The following is a 25,049-nucleotide window of genomic DNA, read 5'->3' on the forward strand; positions in this document are numbered from 1 at the left end:
ATTTACTATTAACTATCGTTTTTAAAATGCGCGCGTCTTTTTTCAAATAAATGAAAATAAATAAATAAATAATTAAGACGCGATTCTTGATCTGTTAATACAGTCAATACAATAACCATTGTACGATCACATCACATTAATGACCATTTCACCAAATCAAGCAGAACAAGCATACCTAGATTTATGTCAAAGAATCATAAATGAAGGAGAACATAGACCTGATAGAACAGGTACTGGTACATTATCATTATTTGCACCACCACAATTAAGATTTGATTTATCAAATGAATCATTTCCATTATTAACAACAAAAAGAGTATTCTCAAAGGGAATAATACATGAATTATTGTGGTTTATTGCAGGATCAACAGATGCTAAAATTTTAAGTGATAAAGGTGTTAAAATATGGGAAGGGAATGGACTGAGAGAATTTTTAGACAAATTAGGTCTAGTTGATAGAAGAGAAGGTGATTTGGGCCCAGTTTATGGGTTTCAATGGAGACATTTTGGTGCAGAATATAAAGATTGTGATACAAATTATCAAGGTCAAGGTTATGATCAATTACAAGATGTTATTAAAAAATTAAAAACTAATCCTTATGATAGAAGAATTATAATGTCAGCATGGAATCCACCAGATTTTCCTAAAATGGCACTACCACCATGTCATGTATTTTGTCAATTTTATGTAAATTTTCCAAAGTCAAATACGGAATCAAATGTAAAGCCAAAATTATCATGTTTATTATATCAAAGATCTTGTGATATGGGATTGGGAGTTCCTTTTAATATTGCATCATACGCCTTATTAACAAAAATGATTGCTCATATAGTTGATATGGATTGTGGAGAATTCATACATACAATGGGTGATGCACATATATATTTAGATCATGTTGATGCATTAAAAGAACAATTTGAAAGAATTCCAAAGAATTTCCCAAAATTATATATAAAGGAAGAAAGAAAAGAAGAGATAACGAGTATTGATGATTTTAAATTTGAAGATTTTGAAATCTCAGGGTATGAACCTTACCCATCAATTAAAATGAAAATGAGTATATAGATCCAATAATTAATTAAAGTATTTATATTATTCAAAATCAAAAATAGACAAGTCGCAATTTTTAAATCTATTTTCTCTTTTTTTCTTACCATTATCGTCTGTAGTTGTATTGGTTTTATTTGCAAGTGGCTTTCTTCTCTTCTCGGGTGCCTCAGTTGGTCTAGCTTTTCTTTTGACAGTTGTTGATTCGGGTTCTTCATCTGTAACTTTGGTAACGATAGTTTTCTTTTTTTGCAATCTTGTTTTTCGTCTTTCAGACCTATCATCAGCTTTAGGTTCTTCGTTTTTTGGTTGTACATCAAGAAAACCTGACATTTCCAAATCAGAATCTATGATATCATTTTTGTGTTGCACTTTCTTAGATTTGACAGTCATAAGATCATCTTCCAGATCTTCTTCAATTTCCCTTTCTTTAATTTTATCCATAAAACTGATTTCCTGATCTACACTTTTATCAAAAGTCTTATCTTTAACTGGTGGTTCATCATCTTTTGTAATTGTAGCTTCTTTGTCTACTTTATCGTCATCATAATCACTTTGTACAAATAAACTCGAATTTTTGTCGTTACGATGTAACTCCGATGATCTTTGTTTTGCAAATACTCCTATTCTTACGCCGGACGTTTCATCTTCATAATCCAGTTCGTCACTAATATTAATAAATTTATCGCTTGAGATTTTTGAAGATTCTGAATTTATATTATCCTTCTTGAAATATTGCGGTATAGCTTCATCAATTTTTGTTTTAGGCTCAATCTTAACTGGTTTATGACTAGTTGAGAATTTATTTACCGGTAGTTTTAATCCATGTTTTTGTCGTATTTGTTGTATACCACTGAGAAAGCTGTTGTAATTATCTTGAAAATTTGATTCTATTTCAATTAAAGACTGCCCCAATATTTCATTTTCTTTTAATTTTGAGATTTCTTTGTTCAACGACTTAATCTTGTTTTCCAATTCTGTAATCCTCAATGAAAATATTCTATTTCTTTTTGTTAAAATTTCATTTTGTTCTATACATTCTGAATATTTTTGTTGTAGATTTTGATCTTTATTTTGGGTTTTTGGTTCTGATGATAATATAGGTGATGATAATCTTGATGTATTTTGTTGATGTATAGTAGCCCGCCTTCCCACTTCTATCTCTGGTACTACTGAGTCCGCTTTTCTTGCCATTGATTTGGTTATTTAGTGATAATGTAAAAAGTAATGATAATGAATCTAAATGTAAACAAAAGATAAAAACAAACACAAAAAAAACAAATACAAATTATCGTGTTTTAATTAACTACCACCAAATCATTGAATCAAACTACTTACAGCATTCACCTTAAAATGCTGAAACAAAATTCAGCAATATATCAAAAAATATCAGAAAAACGTAGAAACCTAGAACAATTAAAACAATTCAAACAACTCACAGAAGAACTTAATTTGAATCTTGATGAAATTTCTCAACAAATAAATAAAATGAAAAATGGAACTGAAAGTGTTGCATTAATTTTACAAAATTGGCAAAGAGTTATACAATCTATAAGTTTAGCTTCTTTGGGATTGCTAAAGTATCAACAACAACAACAAAAAGATGATGAGCTTTATCCTGAGACTTTAATTAGAATTAATTTAAATGATGAAAATGATAATATTGATGTTGATGAAGAAGAGGAGGAAGTTGAAGAAGAAGTGCAAGAAATCGTGGAATAAGAATTAATTACTTTTATTTATAAAAATTCATCTATATTGGTACAATTTTAGCTTGTTCAATTATGGAATTAATTGAATCAACAAATTGTTTATCCTTGAGTCTAATTTGTAAATTTTGTAACAAGGAATCGTTAAAATACGCAAGGTCTGTCTTTGAGTATGGCAATACTACTGGTGAATGATTTACTAAATCATAAGTCATTTTAATGAGTTCTGGTTGATTATGAATTGCTTTGAAAACTGCACTAGATTTAATTGATGAATTTAATTCTTTATCTGATAACTTGGTATCTATAGAATCGGTTGATAATGTTAATAATCTTAGCAATATAAGATTAAGCTTGCCTTCATCCAATATTCTAGAATAAAATAATGCTACTTTGAATGCATAATAAAAGTTATTATTCTTGAGAATGCTTGGTTTTATAGTAGTTAGTAAATCAATTAATTGGTCATCGTTTAATCTTTTATTTTTTTGTAATTTAGGAAAATAAGAATTAACAACATCTTTTTTATACGAAGAATCGATTTTTGGATTTAGGAAATGATCACTAAAAAACGGACTTTTAATGGCTTCAATTCTACTGTTATTTGTAATTTGATTTCTAATTGATATTTGGTATTTTAATTTCAATAAATTTGCATTAATTTTTTCTGTTGCTTCATTGGATGCAATAGCTGATAATTTGGCAATTGATAACTGAGTAACTTGATTATCAACGGTTTGATCATTATAAAGTTGAGCTCTTTGTAAATCCTCTGAAACGTTAGTATATTTTTCATCCAATATATAACGAATCCATGATACTGAAGCAGTTGATGCAGGATTTTCATGAAAGTACTGCAATAAATAATGTTTATAATTTGTAAAATTCAAAATCAATTCTTGAATTCTATTATTTTGTAGTTCATTTTCATAAACTGCAGAAGCAAATTGATAACCAAATTTTTCAAAATAATCAATATATTTTAATTCGTTTATTGGAGTAGTATCTTTTTGCGAACTTAATATTTCTGCTAATGACTTAAAATCTCGGTATTTTTCTGCTATGTTTATTGCATCATTTTCTAAATTCAAATTAATCAACAAGTTAATCCAATCTTGTTTATTTTCATAATAAATCTCAGTGTAGTCTTCTTCCTCGGTAATTTTAGTAGCTAAATTGAAGAAATAGTATAAAAGTTCAACAAATTTCAAAATCTCCTCTTTATTACCATCCTTTGCTGTTCCTTTGACATAATCGTTATTAAAAATACTTTCAACTTTAATCAATAAATTTGTATCAAAGATCCAAGCAGTACCATCAGCTTCTTCTTCATCAGCATAAGTTATACTATTTGCATAAACCCCATCATACAATGCCGACACTATTAAAGAACCAGTGAAAAGTCCTTGGTCAACTAATTTATCTAAATATGTCAAGAATAATTCATTTATGTTTGTTATATCGTGGGTGAAAAAATCTCTATAATCTGGCTTTAACTTTTTAAATATTTCAAAATATTTCTTGTCATTGTTGTTACCATTAATTTTGGAATCTATGAATTTCCATAAGTTTAATGCAAGATTTGATTTCTCTAAGTCTTCGACAATTTCGACTATGATGTCTGAGTTGTTGAAATTTCTCTTACAATAATTTATGAGTTCTTTAAAAATTTTAATCTTAAATTGAGTTATTTCAGTAATAGATGGTAATGATTTTGGGATATAAGCAGATTGTGAAGTCATTATTTCATTTGTAATTAATTCTATAGCTTTTTCAATAACTGATGAATCAAATCTATTACTCAAATCAAAATCAATTTCCATCGAATCTGAATAAAATATACCTTGTTCAATATGTGATTTTACAATAAATAAAGGATTATTAAGTTCTTCGGGAGTTGTTTTAGTGGTACTTGTTTCTGGGAATTTTTCAATTCTTAGTACTCCGAATTCCTTAGTTATTAAAATAATAGATGGATTTGAGATTGGTGATTGATTTTCATATCCATAACCTATAATTTCAGTTGACTCTCTCAAACGTATAATATCTTCCCATCTTGGTTTATAATATGAAAAGGTATGCTTTGATTCAATATATGAAGTATTTATATCTGTCATAATAATATTTTCATCAGCTATAACAAATGCAGTTTTCCCAGGTTTTGGTAAAAATAATCTTGGTTTATTTGGGATATGTTCTATACTATTTAATTGATGAGCTCCATAAAATATGGCCCCCGAATTATCACAACCTAAAGTGACTAACAATAATTTACCATTCAAATAACAAAGTGCTAAGTAGTAATTTTTATCAGTTAATGGCCAAATATCTAACCATTTAACAGTGTTCTGAGATCCAGGATAAGTTTCAACATCGACATATAAACTTTGTTTAAATGATTTTTGCTTGTCGATGTATGGATGAGCATTTGCTGATAATAAACAGTAATAAATCAGATATAAAGTACCTGTAAAATCCAATATCAAAATTTGTTGTGATGTCAAGTCCTGGTTTTCCTGGTTGTTGCCTGATCTTATAGCAACAATTTCATTATCTTCTCTACTAAAAAATTTTGATAAAATTCCTGAATTTGGATTAATTAATTCCATATATGATAGATTCGGTTTACTCTTGTAATCTCTTAATGAAATCATTAAACATCTTTGTAAAGAAGTTGCAATACATATACCTGATGGTTCTACATTTTCAGCTAATGTTATAACTTCATCTTTATGTAAGTTAATTTGTAATTCTAATGATTTGTCATTTATTAATCCTAAAGTTGGTGCATGTTGTACACTTTCATAATATTTAATAAACCCGGTTATTGAATCAATTATTATAAGTCCAGGATCTTGATCTGTACCACACGATGGTCTAGTTAATATAGCCATTGGTAATTTATAAATTGATTTATCTATTGGGAAATGAATTGAAAATGGTTGGGTATCAATTGATCTATAACTCCATACGTATATTGAATCATCATTTATGACTAATGAATAACTTGAATCTAAATCGGAGTATGCATTATTGAATTGTTCAGTTTTTAATATTTGTGGTAAACCAGGTAATCTTGAAACACAATAGTGTTTATTCTTAGTTAATTCTTCAACATTCAGAGATATATCTGATTTGCTTGGTGGTTTGACGGGTGTAGTTTGTTTGTTCAAAGTACGTGGCTTGAATATTGACGCCATTTATACGTGAAATGATATTATAATGTAGTGAGTCTGTAAGTTGTGTTTTTGGTGGTCAATTATGCTGCTTTTGATGTTTTGATATTTTTTCAAAATTATAGTGCTACCAAAATATCGTGAGTGTCTTTCTAACTACTGTTCAAGACTATAGAATTATTGATAATAACTACAAAACCTAACAGATTATTATTAAAATGCTATTTTTATTTCCTACTTATCTTCTTTGTTTCTTTTGTTGTGGTTCATCTTCAACTTCATCAGCAAAATATTCTTCATCAGAAACATATACATCATCTTCTTCATCTTCATCTTCACTAATTTGATCAAATTTTTCTTTTAATCCTTTCATTTTTCTAGTTTGTAATTTACTTAAATCTTGTTTACCAACATGGACTTGAGCAACTTTATCACCCATAAAATCAGTTGAAATATTTTTCTTTTCTTTTGGTTGTAATTGTTTTGGTTTTCTATAAGCATCTTTTTCAACTTCTGGTGCAGGAGTTATTCTTCTTCCTATTTTGAAATCAATTCTTGGTCCAATTTCTTCAAGTTCAACTCTTGGTAATTTTTGACCTGATTTAAAAGTTTTTAATTTGTATACTCTGAAATTAACTTGTGGTAAATTTTTATCATTATTTAAATCTTCAATTTCTCCTGTACTTATTGAAATTATATATTGTAAACCTGCAACATCTTGTAGATCTGTTTCTTCACCTCTGTAAAAATCTAAAAATAATGATTTTATTTGTTGATATACTGGATGATTATCAAATGCTGGTCCATTAAATACAAACATTGGTTTTAAACCTATTGTGAATGTTAATTTTTTAAAATCTTGGATTAATTTATGGTTAATGATCATTAATTCAATCATATCATATACTTTATGGTTAAAAAATCTCGTGAATATTAAAGTATTTGGTCTTTTCTTATTGTTTGATGAGAATACCATTAGTGATGCATCATTCCTTTCAGCAAAAAATTCTAATTCTGATGAATCTTCAAATGGTCTTATTTCATTCTTTTTGGAAAATTTTTTAGCAAATGGTTTTTTTATAGCCATTAAATCACACATTATATCATGTAATAACTTATTTCCTGTTGATCCTGGTACAAATAATGCTGATTTTGTATTTTCTACTAATTTCGCTTCTTTTTTAGCTAATGCTCTTTTGGAACGTGCATTCTTTGGTTTTATCGTTCTAATCATTATGTTGGTGGTTGTTGTGTGTTTTTGAAGTAGTTGATTATATTTGGAATGAGTTTAGAAATAATCTAAATAGAGATGAGATTGTAACTTTTTTTAAAAACACAAAATTAATTTTTCTTTAACAAAATTATTTTATTGCAAAACTATATAAATTTTAAATGAAACAAATAAAGGGTATGTAACCTTCAAAAACCAGCTTAAAAGTTATATTTGTCCTTCATTGACCTTTTTGTCATTTTAATAGCTCTGAAATTATTAGATAATTTTACCAACTTTAACTGCTCTTTTAAATTTTTATTACCACCTTATCCTTGAATCTAATAATATGCTGTAGCTTTTTAGTAATAAACGATTTATTGTTTTCTTTATCAGCTTCTTCATCATTAGTCTCTATTTCAAAACTTGTCTTGGGTGAATCTAGGGGTTGTTTTTGACATTTTCTAATATGTGATTGACAATCAATTTCTAAATCAAAATCTTTATAGCAAAATTTACAATAATATAGCATCTTTTTGAGATTTTGTAGCTCTGTTTGTTGACTTAAGCTGTTGTCTCAGTTTATTAAATTGGTATCTTTCTGTTCATAGTTAATACTTTATTCACTTATTTATATGAACTGTGTAAAACTATTACAATACGTATTAATTGTTCATGTAATGTGCAAAATTTCTGTTACAAAATTAAATATGTACCGTTGTAATTTGCAACTACGAAAACTATAAATAAAAATGTAGAAAAGGAGGCAAAAAAAAAACAATAATTTCCTATTTTCTTGACAAACGAACTTTAAAATTTTTGAAATCACTATTTGAAGCATAAAACGACAAGTGAATTATGTCATTCAGAAGTGTTTTAAAGTTTTAGGATTTTAAAATTAGTATAGACGAATAGAAACTTTTTTTCACATAAGATTAAATTTCCTTAAATTGGTATTCAAATCTGTTTCACAATATATTTTGAATGCGAATTGTAACAAAATTTATATAATAAAAGTTTAATTTTAAAATTCAACAACTTACAAAATAATGACTAATAACTTAGCCTGTTCAAAGCTTGTTTCAGATACGGATTTTTGATCTTTACATATGATTAGAAAATAAAAAGAAAAGTCTCTAAATCTAAGATCTGTTAAACGTCATATATGTAGAAAACAAAGTTTAACATAGACACAGTTCAATGCTTTAAAATACATATATGACCAATGACTGTTAAGTATTAAAAAGCTTGGCTTATTCAAGAATTGCATATGATCTTGATTTATTTATAAAATTAAAGTTAAAGTTTATGGTTGAAAGGTTGCAATAAAAAACGTTTGAAGCGTATTATGACTATTACTCCTTTATTTAGCACTTCTTTCTAAGAGGTCTGTTGTTTCGTTATATTGAAAAACCAAGTCTCTCAACCGTTTTGATTCATATTGATTTTGGATTCAAAAAAAAAAAGCAATTAGGTCTTTCAAAAGAAAACATCAGTGGATGCAAAAAAAACTGGATGATTTCATTAGAAGGTCCTATCCAGATTCGAACTGAAGTTATCCGGAGTTTTTGACTATATAAATCAAAACCGAATGTGATAACCAACTACACTATAGGACCAAAATTAATGAAAAGGTCCTATCCAGATTCGAACTGAAGTTATCCGGATCAAAACCGAATGTGATAACCAACTACACTATAGGACCTTTTTGATGCGTGTAATTTGCTGAGGTTAATTAACATACAAAAAAAGTTGTCTGAACTCACAAAGAATTTCCGCGCCATTTCAACTCTTATTATACTAATCATCCCCAAGAAAATTGTTCAAGTCAAGGAGAATATAATAATTTATTATATATGAGATATTTAGCGGAATAATTTGAAAATATTGTTGTACTCATCTCTTTGCTAGAATAACATCAAAATAATTTTTGCCTGATATCCAATCCTTACAGCAATTCATTAACCTTGACATTTCTAGTAAAGACCTTTAAATCATATGATTTATTGAAATAAACCGACTTCGGTTGTTAAAATAGAGGGGAAAATTACAAAAATTTCTGTGGTATTTATTAATATTCGGATTAATTAGGAATAAAAAAATTAGGTTGTAAAGAAATAGCACTACCAATTGGGTCTAAATATTTTCTAATTTTCATTGGATCAATTAAAGAAAAATTAATTTGAGAGAAATCATGTAGTTAGTCCAGAAAAATACCATTAAATTTGTAAGAAACTCAATTGTTACCTCCTGTCAATCGATCTGTCATTGCATTTGATCCGCAGAGTCCCTGAAATAATCTACGTTGGAAAAATTTTTAATAATTTCATATTTGAGTCATATTGATCTCGAGGTGAATAAAAAAAAAAGTGGGGATTCTGTTATTAATTATAATAATAAATAACAATTTGACACACAAATTTAAGTTCCATTTATCAGAAGAAAAAAATATAATAATTTTATTAGTCTAATAATAATAAGTATTGAAAAATTTCACTAAATTATAAACTATATATAATTAATTAATAGTTGTCAATTGTTTTTTGAATTATTCCAATTACATCAACTGTTTCTTTTATAAACCAATTCATATTTCCATAATTGATCTATATCTACTAAATTACCATTAAAGATGTATAGAACTCAATTAATTAAACAACATCAACAAAGATTATTAAAAATTAAATCATTTTCTACTACCAATAGAAATTTAAAATTTAGTGAAATTCCATTAGCTCCACCTGATAAAATTTTAGGTATTACAGAAGCTTATATTAATGATTCAAATCCAAAAAAAATTAATTTAGGTGTTGGAGCTTATAGAGATAATTCAGGTAAACCAATTATATTCCCATCAGTTAAAAAAGCTGAAGAAATTTTATTAAAAAAGGAAACTGAAAAAGAATATACTCCAATTATTGGATCAAAAAATTTTCAATCAATTGTTAAAAATTTTATTTTTAATAATTCAAATAAAGATTCAAATGGTAAACAATTAATTGATGATGGTAGAATTGTTACTTCACAAACTATTTCAGGTACTGGATCATTAAGAGTTATTGCTGATTTTTTAAATAGATTTTATACCAATAAAAAAATTTTAGTACCAAAACCAACTTGGGCAAATCATGTTGCTGTTTTTAATGATGCTGGTTTAAAACCTGAATTTTATAATTATTATGAAACAAGTGTTAATGATTTAGATTTTAACAATTTAAAAAAATCATTAGAATCACAACCTGATGGATCAATTGTCTTGTTGCATGCATGTTGTCATAATCCAACTGGTATGGATCTAACTAATGAACAATGGGATGAAGTTTTACAAATTATTCAAGATAAGAAATTCTTCCCATTAGTTGATATGGCATATCAAGGTTTTGCAAGTGGTAAACCATATCAAGATATTGAATTAATTAGAAAATTAACAAAATTAGCTAATGAAAATAAAATTCCAACATTTGCATTATGTCAATCATTTGCTAAAAATATGGGACTTTATGGTGAAAGAACCGGTTCAATATCAATTATAACTCCATCAAAAGAAGAATCAAAAGCAATAGAATCACAATTAAAAAAATTAATTAGACCAATTTATTCATCACCACCAATTCATGGTTCTAAAATAGTTGAAGTTATATTCGATGAACAAACTGGATTATTACAAGAATGGTTATCAGATTTAGATAAAGTTGTTGGTAGATTAAATGATGTAAGACAAAAATTATATGATAATTTAGATAAATCAAATTATAATTGGGATCATTTATTAAAACAAAGAGGTATGTTTGTATATACTGGTTTAAAACCTGAACAAGTTAAAAAATTAAGAGATGATTATAGTGTTTATGCAACTGATGATGGTAGATTTAGTATTTCTGGTATTAATGATAATAATGTTGAATATTTAGCAAATGCTATTAATGAAGTTATTCAAGGTTGAAAAAAAGTCACATCATTTAAGTAAATGACAAAAAATGTATAAGTCAATTTAAGAAAGATACAAAATCAATTAACAATATACAAAATCAATAATATTATAATAAAAATTACGAAATAAAATTCGATCTCTTATTAATTTATATTACAATAAAAGTTTAATTTTACGAGCTAAGAGATACAATTCAACATCTTGTGACAAAGTCAATTAATTTGATTTGGCTCACTAAGCATTCTTAAATTTCAAATTGTTTATTGTATATACTGGTTGTAAATAAAAAAGTGAGACAAAAAGACGCGTCTGCCGTGTTATTTTACAATTTTGATATTGTTCTCTTTATCTCAACAATTTTCGAGATATTTACAAATTTTATCAGCTGATGCCGTATTTGGAGATGAGTTACCTCGATTAAAGAAATCTGATCACTATATAAAGATATGCTGAGATTACTTTACTGAAGTAAGCATTAGTTAAAATGTTAAGGCGCGACTTAGATCCGATTCAAAATTTCCTCGAGGTTGAAATTTTGATTTTTGAGTAAATTTTTTCCATCAGTTTAAAAATTTATTTTTTTCAACTAAAAATGAAAAGTAATATCGTACAATTATTTATTACAGTTTTTTTTTGGTACCTTAAATAACATCCTGAAACACATAACTGCTTTAATGTAAAATATCAAATCTATTTTTAGTATACGTTTCAAGCTTGAATGTTTTTCTACTCTTGTTTTGCATTATCTTACTTCAATACCTCAGTCCATTTGTCTTGAAGGTCCAGACCAATGTACCTTTTGTTTAAATGGTCTTATTCACTTTTCATATTTTATACCGAAGTTAAATGACCCTGTTGTTAATCATCATTCGAATTATTTAATAGGGGCAAGGCTTTTGATTATGTAGCAAAAAAAAGAAGTATTCTGCACCAAGTTTAATGCTACCAAATCGTTTCAGAATTGATAGTTGCTTCAAATTATTGAATTCCTCTGTTCCAAATTCCTCACTAAAATTTAATAATTGATAAAAAAGGTTTTGTTATTTGTTAAAATTTAATTCTATTGTTATTGTTTGTATTGATATCTCTGATATATTTTTGGGAATATTTATGATCATTTCCTTATCTATTATAACAAATTTATTCTACATCTTAGTTTCTAGCTTAATCAATATCTGCCCAATTACAAAATTTATCATTAAAATTGAAGTTATCTCTTCACAATCAATCGTAACTTGATTATAAACTTAATTTGATTGTTTTATTTTTGTTGATCAAAATATTTTTAAGTTGGTTTACATAAGAAGTAAAGAAAGAAAAAATATTATAATTTTAATTACACAACATTAAAAAAAAAATAACAATTTTACAAATTATTATAATACTATAAACAATAAATATAATAATATCTTAATAAAACCAAGTCATATTTAAAAAAATTAGTTCTAAGATAAAGACATTAAAGAATCAATATATCGACTACTATCAGAATTAATCCCCATACAAAAGTATCCATAATGGATCTTCATATACCAAATAATAATCATAATAAACATGATGATAAGAATAATACTACCACTATCGAAAGGGATAAACATTATCAACTGTTAAGACACTCATCCTTAGATAATGCAGATAAAATTTTACAAGATTTAGATAGGAAATTATCAATACTGTCAAATACTTCATCTCAACAAACAAATACATCATCAGTTATACAAAATAATCAATTTAAAGGTTTAGGTAAACAAAATATTCAAATTAATATATTAGATAAATTACAAAAAATTGATCAACAAAATACAAAACAAGACTTAAATCAAAATTTAAAAAATGATATAATATATGATAATATTTTTAATCCTACTGAAATATTCAATGAAATATCTATGGAAAATTTTAAAACAACTACTTTTAATCAACAATATAATGATGATAAACTAGGGTTAGAAAATAATCAAAGTAAAACCAAATCTCCGAGCAGGAAGGATTTTACAAAATCTGATTCTTTAACTGATAATAATGGTAAAATAATAAGAAAAAACTCATTAAATTTAGCTCAAAATAGATTGGAAAGAAGCGGACATGAAGATTCTACTAAAAAAATTAAAGTTAAATTAGAACTGGAGCAAGAGGATGATGAGGATGATGTACCTCATAGATTAGAAATTTTAGATGATTTACAGAATTATAATAGTGATGATGAAATAGAAGATGATAAATTCCATAATGGAGAAGAAGAACAAAATGATAATATAAATTCAGAAGATGATGAACTAACGATGGAAGATGATAGTTTAATGATGACATTATCCCCACCAAGATCACCACCATCAGAATTAGATCCAGATAAATTATATGGTTTATACGATTTTTCAGGTCCAGATCCATCACATTGTTCATTAACTCGTAATGAACCAGTCCATTTAATAAATGATGAAGATAATTATTGGTGGTTAATTAAAAAATTAACAAAAATTGAAAGAATAGCAAGAGAAAATGAAGGGGATTTATCAAAAGATATAGATGATTTAAGTTCAGATGAAGAAGATGGAAAAATTGGTTTCGTACCTGCTGAATGTTTGGAAACTCATGGTGAAAGATTAGCAAGATTAAATTGTTACAAGAATGAAGAAATTGAAAAATCAACTGAAGGTGATCTAACTATTGTTAATACTTCAAAACTGAATATTTCTTTAAAAGCTTCGAAATCAGTTACTTTTGTAAATCTACTACAAAATGAAGAGAGTGAAAATGAAGAAGAAGATGAAGAAGAAAATAATGAAGTCATAAGTGCAGAAAAAATAATAAAGGAAGAAGTACCAATACATAATGATAATGAAAATATTTATTCAATGATGAATGATCAAGAAATACGGATAAATTTAGCTCAATATAATATAGAAGCGCCAGATTTATATCCTCCACAACATCAAGACAAAGAAACATTAAGTGATGTGTATCCAGCAGAAACACCATTAATTATAACCAAAAAGAACTCAATAAAAAACTCACCATCAACCACCACCAACACTACAACCACAGCTTCACCATCAAATTCTAAACTAACAACTCCAATCTTACAACAAACAAATAAATTCAATGAATCATTATATCCACAACCTAGAAAATTCGGTAACTACGACAATCTTGATGATGTTTCAATAAGTTCATTCTCACCAGATACTCCATTAGAATTAAAATCTCCAAGATTCAACAGTAATAGTGAAATAAATAAATCTCCTAATTTAAGAAGACTGATTATATTGGACAGATTGACTAAAGTTACTAGTGATATTGAAGAACAAATGAATAGTCATAATTCAGATGATGAAGAAAGAACGTCAAATGGGAGTAAAGAACAAATTGAACAAATTGGAGTAAAAATTAAAAAACCTTTACAAGAAGATGAAAGTGAAGATGATGATGAAGAATTTTCTTTTGATAGTTATGCTCAAGATCATTCAATTGAAATTGCAAGAAATGACAATGATAAGGATAGTCTAGACAATATGGTTGACGAGGGTAATCTGAGTATAAGTTTGGAAGAAATAGATAAAGATAGTTTTATAAATAACATTAAAAGTAATGAGGAATTAAAAAACTATAACCATCAAGTGAGTAATGAAGGATCCAAGCAAATCACAAATTCAAGTTTAATTAATCAATCTAGAAATTCATCAACTACTTCAATAAACAGAAACAATTCACTAACAACCAGGACACATCAGTTATATCGAAGTTCAACATCATCACTAAATGTAATATCAAGTGCTGAAAAATTACGAACACCACCATCAAATCACCAAAATCATTCAACATCAACTCCAATTATCAACATCAACAATAGTAATCCACTCAGCTATAACAAGACCAATCAAAAAAGTCTAACTAGTGTTATAGATGAAGTTGAAATATTAAGTGATATAGATAATGATTTATCAAATCAAAATTTTGAAGAAAATAATATAACACCTTTAACAAGTATGAATTCATTAACTCCTCAACAAAATAATTCAACAACCAGTAATAATAATATTAATGATACTAATATAATTCAAACTAATTTATCACCTGAAAGATACACCGAAAAAGAAAAAACTACTAGCAATAAAGAAAAAAGAAAATCAAAACCTGTTCATGATATGTTTATGCCAATATTAGGGAAATTTGATGAATTAGCTGAAAAATTAGCTGAATTAGATGATATTTTGAAATAAATTAAATGGCAATTAATTTACTTGACTACTTGACTATATTATTTCTAGATCATTGCATTTATATATAAGTTAATAATATACATTCTACTTATGTTCATCTATTTTTATTAACTCTAATTTTGGACCCATAAACTTTAAATTTGTTAGTAGTAAATTTTTGTGTAATTACTCAGTATTTATCAAAAGAATATATGAGAATATTCACAATTATAATCAAACAAAAATCATACCAAAATCAAGTACAAACAATTCAACAATAAGTCAATCATATGATAACTATACTAAACTTACGCACAGAATAATACAAAATTTTTAAAACTCAACACTCATAAAGTAAAAAAACAAAGGCAAAAATATAATGCAGAATCACAATAATGATCAAAACCTACCCCAACAGATTCTACCTCACCAAATAAACCTAGAATCCAGTCTTAAAGAATTTCAATTACAAATATACCCTACTGTGGAAGAAACTATTTCAAACAATAAGAATATAATTCAAAAACGTAAGAAATTTTTTTTACAAAATTTAAAAGAATCATTTCAATTAATTGAATTTTTATTAATTGTTATACTATATTTAAGAGATTTTTCATTTTTAAAATTAATCATTAGATGTAGTATACACCTTATTATAATCAACATTAATCCGGAAATATTTAAATATAATCAATTACAAAATAATAACATGAACGTATATATTCAAGGAATGATTAAAATGAGTTTGAAAGTAATATGTTACGGAAACATTGGTATAATATTATTACATCTAATATTCAGTCCTGCCTCCCCCGGCACGTTAAATAGATCAGGCGACGGCTTTTCGGGGTTTTCAAATGGTGGATTAACTGTACAATTTATTGGTGAAAGATTACCTTATAATAGATTTGAATTAATTGCATTGGATCTTTTGTGCTTTTTTATACAGTTATTGATGCTTTATATAATTGGTATTGTTGATAATCTGCATATATTGGGTTTACAAAATCAATTAGAACCGAACGCAACATTACAAGATACAACTACAACTACAGAAAATGTACAACCACAAAATAACCAAGAAGAAGAAGAAGAAGAAGAAGAAGAAGAGGAACAAACTCACCGCCATAAATTACAACTAGAAGAAAACGACGGCTATAATGGTAATGTAATGTTACTAACTATTGATTTAATAAAAGGTATCGAAATTATAATGAATATTAAAATCAATCTAATGGATTCTGCATCGAGATCTTCATTATCTTCTTCAACTGATGATAATTCGGGGTTCCAGTTGGGTAGTTTGCCTGGTGCTTTCCCATCTGCTGGTTCAATGGTCTAAATGAAACAAAATTTTATACATATATATAGCTAATAATACATTCTTATAGACTTCAAAGTATTCTTAGTAATATAATTTTATAGTGTGTGAATTTTGGTAGCGTAAAATTTCAATTTAAGTATGTAAGATGATCTTCTTTAATTTTTTTTTCAAACCAAAGAAGATCATTATCACCAAGACAACCAACAAGCAAAATTCATTCATATTTCAAATCATCCTTGTATTATATCATCATCGCTTACGAATCCAATTTACGAAAACTTTTTTTCATCGCTCAATCATTTCACACAATTAAACATGTCAGATAATAATATAGTGGGGATAGAATATAATAGAGTTACAAACACAACATCAACAGATTATCCAGGTCATCAACAAGATTCAAACGGTAAAGATTATTCATGGAACACAGATAATTTTGCTAAAAATTTTGAAATAATAGTAACAAATTTAAATGAAAGAGAAGCAACATTTGATTTAATTAATATAGATACTTCAATATCAAATGCATTTCGTAGAATAATGATTGCAGAAGTTCCAAGTGTTGCAGCAGAAATTATATATTCTTTTATGAACACATCAGTAATACAAGATGAAGTGTTAGCACATCGTATTGGTCTTATCCCTTTAAAAATAGATCCAGATATGTTAACTTGGGTAGATAAATCATTAGATGAAAATGATCGTTACACAGAAGATAATACTATAGTATTATCTTTAGATATAACATGTACAAGAAACCCTCATCCACCTAAGAATTCAACTAATCCAAATGATTTATATAAAAACAGTAACGTATATGCAAAAGATTTAAAATTTGAACCTCAAGGTTCTCAATTGGAAAAATTTAAAGATAAACCAGTTGAATCAACTGATCCAAATATTTTAATTGCAAAATTAAGACCAGGTCAAGAAATTTCATTAAGAGCTCATTGTATTTTAGGGGTAGGATCAGATCATGCGAAATTTTCACCAGTTGCAACTGCTTCTTATAGATTATTACCAGTTATAGATATTTTAGAACCTATAACTGGTGAATTAGCTAAAAAATTTCAAAAATGTTTTCCTTCTGGAGTTATAGGTATAAATAATCAAGGTGAAGCTTTTGTAAAAGATGCAAGAAAAGATACTGTATCAAGAGAAGTATTAAGACATTCTGAATTTCAAAATAAAGTTAAATTAGGTAGGAAAAGAGATCATTTTATTTTTAATGTTGAATCTACTGGTGCTATGTCACCTGAAGAAATATTTTTTAAATCTGTTAGAATTTTAAAAACTAAAGCTGAATATTTAAGAAATTGTCCAATAGGTCAATAGTCTATTCTCTAGATGTATATTAATAAATAAGAAGGGTTCATAATATCAAGTAAATCATTCAAATTAGATTTTTTCTACGTTCTTTTCTTTGTCTTTGGATAAAAATTCTATAACAGCATCACCCCAAACTTCTCTTTTTTTATAAAACCCTAAATCATCAGGCACTGATCGTATTCCAAAAATCATATCACTAGCTAAACCTTCTTTTTTAATCTGATTCAAATTAGTTAAATAAGTTCTAGTTGTCATTATTATAGCACCACTTAAAGGTAATCTAAATAATATTTGTCTTTCACATCTTAAAAAACATCCATTATCAAAATCAATATCTGATATCGAAAGTTTTTTCAATTTATCACCTGATCTACCGTGATTATTTAATGTGAAATAATTTGAATGAGTTTGTACTGACCAATTATAACGGATCCATAAATCTCCTATTTTTAAATTATTAAAAAATTTATGCATTGATGATTTTAAATTTTTTTCATATTGTGGAACTGGCTCGTGGATGTAAGAGATTGGTTTATTAAATAAATCCGTTGCGTCAAAACCTGCTGGAAATCCAACTATACTTCCTTTTAATATATATTCTTCATTTGGATCTTTGGGGTTGTGATCCTTTAATAATAGAATAAAATCTTCTTCCATGTTTGAGCCTAAGTTCAATAACATTTGATCTGTTGATATTTTTGGAGTACTCAACTTTGATTTGAACCCGTTGATTTTGTTTGTTATTTCATCAGTTGAATTGTTATATTGGAAATATTGAGGATACCTTTTCATGTAAAATTTAAAAACCAAAGAGTAAAACTCTTTCAATGCGTTAATTGATCTTAAATCATTAGAAATATACATAGTTTGTTCTGGAATTTTAGTCAATGATTCTTGTTTTAAATTCGTACATTTTAAATAAGTATCTTCAATTAATAACCAATCATTTGGAGTTGATGAAATGTTTTTTATCCCCATTTTAGGATTAAAATTAGTCTTGCCCACAAAAGGTCTTATTTTCAATGGTTCATTATTGTACCATTTAAAATTTGGGTCAATTGAAGTTGTTTTTTGTAAGATTGGATTTAGTGATTTTTGAACATATTTCTTGTATTCCTTAAATAATTGATAAATTAATATAGTTATACTCAAGAATAAGACTGCTAGTTGAAACATGACTTTTTTTCAACTTTTTGACTTTGATATTATAATTGCAACTTTATCCTTAAAGTAATTAGCATTGTGTAAATATAATTGTATTTGAACTTATTATAAAGTCAATATTTATCTTATCAATTTTGAAAAAAATTCCGTTCTTGAAGTCTCGTATTTTAAAACGCAACTTATTACTAAATTTAGTATTAATAAACTTTAAGGGGTTTATGGAGGTATTGGGTTGAACATAATAGTAAGACTCAATATAGGAATATTTTAAATTTGACAAAAGCTTCAAAAAGTATCGTCTGGCTGCCTTTGCATTCTTACCTTTTTGTTAATCCGGTTTTCACTATAGTTTCAGATGAATATTCACGAGTACGAAAAAAATCATTATTTAATTTTAACTTCTATATACTTTAACATACTAATTTATAACTCTATATAAAATTTATATATAACTCTTTTTTATTTTTTTAAAATCTTTTATTATATTGAAATATTTGGTCTTAATGATTCATCAACGTATTTTAAAATTTGATTTTCCCAAATTTCCTCACCTATTAAACTTTTATAATTCATAATCAATTGTAAGAATTGATTTTGTAATTCACTTGATGCATCAGTATAATTACCAACAACTTCTAAAAATTTCGCCAAATTAACTTTACCTTGTTGAGTATTTAATCCACCAAAACCATTATCTGGATTCATATTTATGGTTTTAATCATACCTGATAAAGATGATTGTTTTTCTTCATTATCTTCTAAATGTAATGAATTTTTACACCAGGGGACAATAAATTCAATTAATTTTGGTGCTAATATTTCAGATCCATTTTCTCCCATTCTACCTAAACATATTGCACAATTCTCCAATACTGTTGGTTGTAATGTTGAATCATTCATTATTGGAATTAATAGATTTATGAAATTCTCCAAATATTTTTCAAATTCTGATTTTGGTAATCTTAGTATAATTTCACCTAATGACCATATGGCATTATTATAAATGGGGAAAGTTTCTGGGGATCTATTATTTATTTCATTACCAATACTCATAAATATAGAATGTAAATGAGGTTTTAAAATATCAATTACAAATATTGCTAAATCTCCTAAAAGTGCATATGATGATTGTCTTACATCTTGATTATAATCTTCAAAACAAACTAACAATAAATCAATTAAATTAGTGTTTGGTTTTGAATTTTGTGAATCATGATTAATTAAATCTATTGAATGGAATTCAAAACCTTGAATTAATCCATCAATTAAATCTAATGAAGTTACCATAAAGTCTTTTTCTGGTGAATTTATAGTTGGATCAGTTTGACAATTTTGATCCATTATAATACAATTTGATAAAATACTTAAAGCTCTGTCATATACTGGAATAGCATAAGGTGCAAAAAGATCTTTTAATTTTGCAGCTACTGAAGCCATACATTCTAATAATGGCCATAATGCAGTATCTTCATCACTTAATGAATTCCATTTTTTCAATAATGGTGGTAATAAAATATTTGAATAATTTGGATCTTTAGATAAATTTTCATATCCCATTTTTTCAACAAATGTTTGAACACAATCGTATAAAATAATTAAATTTTTTCTTTGATATATAGCAAAACATTTTGCAAAGTGATTTAATAATTCTTCAAGGTATATTACAATTAATGATGAGTCACTTTCTTCAATAAATGAAGACAAAGCAGAACAAGCAGCTTCTTGTACAACTTTTTTAGAATCTAATGCACAACTAATAATAGATTGAAAAGTAGGTTGAAAATAATTCGAATATTGACCACCTTCATGAGCTTCTTCACTTACCCAAGTAGCATACCTTGATAAGGTCCAACATGTAATTTGTCGAACTCTTGGTTCTGAATCTTGTAATTTATCAACTAAAAATGGAACTAATTCAGGTAATTTATCTCTTGCTAATTCTATAAAACTTATACTCATTGCTCCAAATGCTAATATTGCTGCCTCTCTTACTGGCCATTCATTTGATAATATTTTGGATTGTAATATAGGTAGCGTTAATACCAAAACTTCTTGTGGTAAATTTTCACTTAATATATCTAATGTTGCTGCTGAACATTTTCTTAAACTCCAATGTGTACCTGCTCCATCTTCTTCATCATCTTCGTCCTCGTCCTCGTCGTCTTCTTCATCGTCATCTTCTTGATCGTGGGAGTTATCATTCCCATTCATATGACCATTTTTTGTAGTTCCATTAGATACAGCTCTTGCATCTTTAGACTTTACAATTGTTGGTTTTATATCTTCATCTTTATCCTCAATGTTTGTATCATCTTTACTATCTTCAATTTCCATCGCCAAAATATCATCTTCTGAATAAATCATCTTATCTAATAATATTGGTAATATAATTTTTAATTTATCAGTTGAGAAAACATGATTAAAGTCTGTAGATGTTGTTAAAGCTAATAAGAATTCACATGCTTCTAAACTTACTTCATTACTGTTTTTAGGATTTTGCATTAAATGTAAACAATAATTTAAAATTCCATCAATGTGAGGTGCAATTTTATCTGGTCTTGTTTCCAATATGAATAAAAATGAAGTAACTATGTTTTTTTTAAGAATTTCACAATCTTTTAAATTTGATCCATCAGTATCTTGAGCTAATTGGAAAATTTTTTGTAAATATAAATCAATAATAACTAAAAACGATTGAGTATTTAATAAAATAAATTGATTAATACACTGAATAACATAAAATTTAATTTTTATACTTTGTGATTGATCTAAAATTTTTAATAATTCTTGGATTAAATAATTTAAAGGTCGTTCTCCATTAATTTCTTTATCTAATTGTATATATGAATCTTCACAAATTTTAGCTAATGCACTCATTGCTGCTTCTTGAGTTGAATAATTTTTATCACCATTATCTTGTGGTGGAGTATTCGCTAATTGAATAAGACTAGTCAATGAAGAGCTCCATTTTTCTAATCCATATATTGAAAACAATGAAGTTATGACATTCCCAGTAATATTTCTAACTAGAACTTCATTACTTTGTAATCCAGTGAAAATATTATCCAATATAAAACTTCTATCAATTTGATTTGAATTATGTTTATTTTTTAGTATAGAATTTTTCAAATTTATACCGGCTGCTGCTCTTATATCTGATTTTGTATTTTGATCAAAAATTAACAATGTAAATAAATAATTTTCAATTGCTGAATTTTGTTTGGCTTGAATTAAAGCATCATTTGCTAATTTTCTTTCTTCATTATTAGGTGATAAAGTACCTTTAAAAATATGTTTTAATTGTTCTAATGCATTTTGATCTGGAGTCCAAGACATATTTTCGGTAGGCTATATTTCATTAATTATTTAACTGTAGATGTCTTTTTTTTTGTAATTATGTTAGATTAATTGATCTGATGGATTTCCCTTGATCTAATGTTCCCAATTATATAGATTTAATAGATATTCCAATCAAATTTTTATTGTAGTATATTGTTTGAGTAATTGTCTTTGGATATTATTTGCATAAATTGTTTATTAAAGAATTGAATAATCTAAATAGAAGCGATTTTTAAAAATTTAAAATGGTTTGTGAAATAAAAAATTATTTTTTTTTAGGAAAAAGAAACAATTAAAAAAAATTTGGTTGTAAAAAATTTGATGATGATTTTACTTAATATAGAGAATTTTATTTAGAGGTTAATTAAAACATGCCACGATGTATTAAGGCTGAAGTATTCATCAACTTATAGAGAAAAAGATTTAAATTATGTACAGACTGATACCAATACTCAGAAAATTCTTAACATTAAATTCTAAAACATTTTAAACTTATATTATATTATATTTTATAACTTATGTATAAATTATGTGTTATTATTATGATTTCATTACTTATCAATTCTTTACTTTAATAAATTTAATTATCAATTAATTCATTGATTCTCATTCTTTTAGTAGCAGAAGTTAAACCATCTGGTTCTTCACTTGAACATCTTGTACTTACCAGATCGTCACTTTTAGCATCTTTCATATCAACATCTTTCTCATTTAATTCACCTTGACTATTTAATAATTGTTGTTGTTGTAATTGTTCTTCACCATTTACCCAAGTTTCAACTTTAACTAATTGTTCACTGAATACATTAGTTAATTTTGTAATCATATCTAAACTTTCTTTTGCTAATACAAATATTCTATCATTACCTTCTTCACCATTTGATGATGTTGAAGACTGTTGTTGTAATGACGCTGGTAAATGTAATATTATATCTCTTATAGTGTTTTTTAGTTCATAATCTTGTAAAAATGATATATTTGTTGGAATTCTTGATAATGCATAATCATTTGTGATTGGAGTTGTTGAAGTATCTGATTGAGTAGTTGTTGAAGTATCTGATTGAGTAGTTGTTGTAGTAGTAGTATTGGAAGTACCACCAAGAGTACTTGGTCTAAAATTTGAAATTAAATGAATAATCTTTTTAACTGTACCAATGATTTCAGTTTTAGTCTTTTGAGTTGCTTGATCAGGTGATAAAGATTCATGAGATCTTTGATGTTGTAATTTAACTCTTTCTTCTTTTACAGCTAATTCAGTTTCGTTAATTTTTCGTTGTAAAAAATTAATTTTTGAATTTATATTTGCATTTGCTGCTCTTAAAATATGAATACAAAATTGTAATCTTTTTTTAGTATCATAAGATGTTGACATTGTTGATACATTTGATGATACACTTGATGATGATAATCTTCTTTTTTTTTGTTTATTATCAAATGAAACTACTGGAGTTAATTCATTAGAACTATAATGAGAACTATTAGCTTCTAATTGTGAAAATGATGGTAATCTTGTTTGTTGATGTCTTGTATTTAAATTATCTTCAATTTTATTAACAACAGGTAATGCAGCAGCTTCAACTATACCAGCAGCATAATTAAAAGAAGGATAATTTCTTTTTTGTGATTCATAATATTTTACTGCATTCATAACAATTGGATGTTTTGCAACCATATTAACAGTTGAAACAATAGGATGTTTTTGTTGTGGTTGTTGTAATTGTTGTTGTTCATGATGACCAATTAATGGAGGTAATTGATTATTTTCAAAATTACTTGTAGTTGTTGTAGTAGATAATTCATCACTATCTCTTGTAACAATAGTATCAACATCTGAAGGAGGAGAATTAGTTCTTGTTAATTGAGTTAAAGCTTGAGCAGCTGTGACTAAATCATTTTGATCACGCGGCTGACTTGGTTGTTGTTGTTGTTGTTGTTGTTCATGTTGTAAAGTAAAATTAGAATTTATTGATGATGATGATGATGATGATATATCAGTCATATTAGTTGAAGTAGTTGGTAATGATTTTGAATAAGGTGGTGGTGGTCCAGGTAATGAAGATGAACCATTTATTGAATTATTATTATTTGAAGATATATTTGATGATATTGATACATTTGATGGTTGATTATTTGAATTAGTGTTAGATTGTATATGAGTTTGAGTAGTTGAACCTATTGACATATTGAATATATTATTATTTTATAATTTGACACTTTGAATAATTGATATGAAAATGTTAATTAATTATATTAAAGATATGAGATTGGAATTGTAAATTGTAAATTTTGTTGTATATTTATTGATAAATTAATCTTTAAAAAGTAAAATTAAAAATTTAATAAATGTGACTGATAAAAATAATAATAATAATAATTAATAATAATATAAATTAAAAGTAAAAGTGATTACCAGAATCCCCTTCTTTTAAATGAAATGAAAAGTTTAATAAAACTAAACTAATGATAATAATCCTTATTTAATCAAATATGGAAGAAAGAATCAAAAATTTAATTAATATTAAAATTAAATGATAGATTTGATTAAATATATATAATAATAATGAAATTGTAAAAGAAAAAAGTTATTAATAAAAAATAAAGAAGAAAAAATAAAATAATT

The 25,049-nt window shown here is 26.4% G+C and overlaps 12 protein-coding genes across 12 annotated transcripts; 6 read left to right on the top strand and 6 right to left on the bottom strand. All coding sequences in view use genetic code 12, as the record gives it.

Moving 5' to 3' along the window:
- Positions 1-139: 139 nt before the first annotated feature.
- CDC21 (thymidylate synthase) lies at positions 140-1,066 on the top strand (the record flags this gene model as incomplete). Its single annotated transcript, XM_051765190.1, has 1 exon — positions 140-1,066. The coding sequence occupies one exon, from the start codon at positions 140-142 to the stop codon at positions 1,064-1,066; it is 927 nt and encodes a 308-aa protein (XP_051618529.1).
- A 27-nt stretch (positions 1,067-1,093) lies between these two features.
- SGO1 (Sgo1p) lies at positions 1,094-2,242 on the bottom strand (the record flags this gene model as incomplete). The annotated part of the gene is made up of 1 exon (XM_051765191.1): positions 1,094-2,242. The coding sequence occupies one exon, from the start codon at positions 2,240-2,242 to the stop codon at positions 1,094-1,096; it is 1,149 nt and encodes a 382-aa protein (XP_051618530.1).
- A 159-nt stretch (positions 2,243-2,401) lies between these two features.
- Positions 2,402-2,770, top strand: DAD2 (Dad2p; the record flags this gene model as incomplete). Its single annotated transcript, XM_051765192.1, has 1 exon — positions 2,402-2,770. One exon carries the CDS (start codon positions 2,402-2,404, stop codon positions 2,768-2,770), a length of 369 nt encoding a protein of 122 aa, XP_051618531.1.
- Positions 2,771-2,801: 31 nt separating this feature from the next.
- On the bottom strand, positions 2,802-5,957 carry KGF54_004490 (uncharacterized protein; the record flags this gene model as incomplete). The annotated part of the gene is made up of 1 exon (XM_051765194.1): positions 2,802-5,957. The coding sequence occupies one exon, from the start codon at positions 5,955-5,957 to the stop codon at positions 2,802-2,804; it is 3,156 nt and encodes a 1,051-aa protein (XP_051618532.1).
- Positions 5,958-6,171: 214 nt separating this feature from the next.
- On the bottom strand, positions 6,172-7,167 carry RPF2 (rRNA-binding ribosome biosynthesis protein; the record flags this gene model as incomplete). The annotated part of the gene is made up of 1 exon (XM_051765195.1): positions 6,172-7,167. The coding sequence occupies one exon, from the start codon at positions 7,165-7,167 to the stop codon at positions 6,172-6,174; it is 996 nt and encodes a 331-aa protein (XP_051618533.1).
- A 2,608-nt stretch (positions 7,168-9,775) lies between these two features.
- Positions 9,776-11,086, top strand: AAT1 (aspartate transaminase; the record flags this gene model as incomplete). The annotated part of the gene is made up of 1 exon (XM_051765196.1): positions 9,776-11,086. One exon carries the CDS (start codon positions 9,776-9,778, stop codon positions 11,084-11,086), a length of 1,311 nt encoding a protein of 436 aa, XP_051618534.1.
- Positions 11,087-12,591: 1,505 nt separating this feature from the next.
- On the top strand, positions 12,592-15,294 carry BUD14 (protein phosphatase regulator; the record flags this gene model as incomplete). Its single annotated transcript, XM_051765197.1, has 1 exon — positions 12,592-15,294. The coding sequence occupies one exon, from the start codon at positions 12,592-12,594 to the stop codon at positions 15,292-15,294; it is 2,703 nt and encodes a 900-aa protein (XP_051618535.1).
- Positions 15,295-15,982: 688 nt separating this feature from the next.
- On the top strand, positions 15,983-16,615 carry KGF54_004494 (uncharacterized protein; the record flags this gene model as incomplete). The annotated part of the gene is made up of 1 exon (XM_051765198.1): positions 15,983-16,615. The coding sequence occupies one exon, from the start codon at positions 15,983-15,985 to the stop codon at positions 16,613-16,615; it is 633 nt and encodes a 210-aa protein (XP_051618536.1).
- Positions 16,616-16,912: 297 nt separating this feature from the next.
- Positions 16,913-17,932, top strand: RPC40 (DNA-directed RNA polymerase core subunit; the record flags this gene model as incomplete). Its single annotated transcript, XM_051765199.1, has 1 exon — positions 16,913-17,932. One exon carries the CDS (start codon positions 16,913-16,915, stop codon positions 17,930-17,932), a length of 1,020 nt encoding a protein of 339 aa, XP_051618537.1.
- Positions 17,933-17,995: 63 nt separating this feature from the next.
- On the bottom strand, positions 17,996-19,102 carry KGF54_004496 (uncharacterized protein; the record flags this gene model as incomplete). Its single annotated transcript, XM_051765200.1, has 1 exon — positions 17,996-19,102. One exon carries the CDS (start codon positions 19,100-19,102, stop codon positions 17,996-17,998), a length of 1,107 nt encoding a protein of 368 aa, XP_051618538.1.
- Positions 19,103-19,570: 468 nt separating this feature from the next.
- KGF54_004497 (uncharacterized protein) lies at positions 19,571-22,426 on the bottom strand (the record flags this gene model as incomplete). The annotated part of the gene is made up of 1 exon (XM_051765201.1): positions 19,571-22,426. The coding sequence occupies one exon, from the start codon at positions 22,424-22,426 to the stop codon at positions 19,571-19,573; it is 2,856 nt and encodes a 951-aa protein (XP_051618539.1).
- Positions 22,427-23,009: 583 nt separating this feature from the next.
- OPI1 (transcriptional regulator) lies at positions 23,010-24,611 on the bottom strand (the record flags this gene model as incomplete). The annotated part of the gene is made up of 1 exon (XM_051765202.1): positions 23,010-24,611. One exon carries the CDS (start codon positions 24,609-24,611, stop codon positions 23,010-23,012), a length of 1,602 nt encoding a protein of 533 aa, XP_051618540.1.
- Between the last annotated feature and the right edge of the window lie 438 nt (positions 24,612-25,049).

This window comes from Candida jiufengensis, assembly GCF_024610255.1.
Source record: "Candida jiufengensis strain CBS 10846 chromosome Unknown scaffold1, whole genome shotgun sequence".
Lineage (NCBI taxonomy): Eukaryota > Fungi > Ascomycota > Pichiomycetes > Serinales > Debaryomycetaceae > Lodderomyces > Lodderomyces jiufengensis.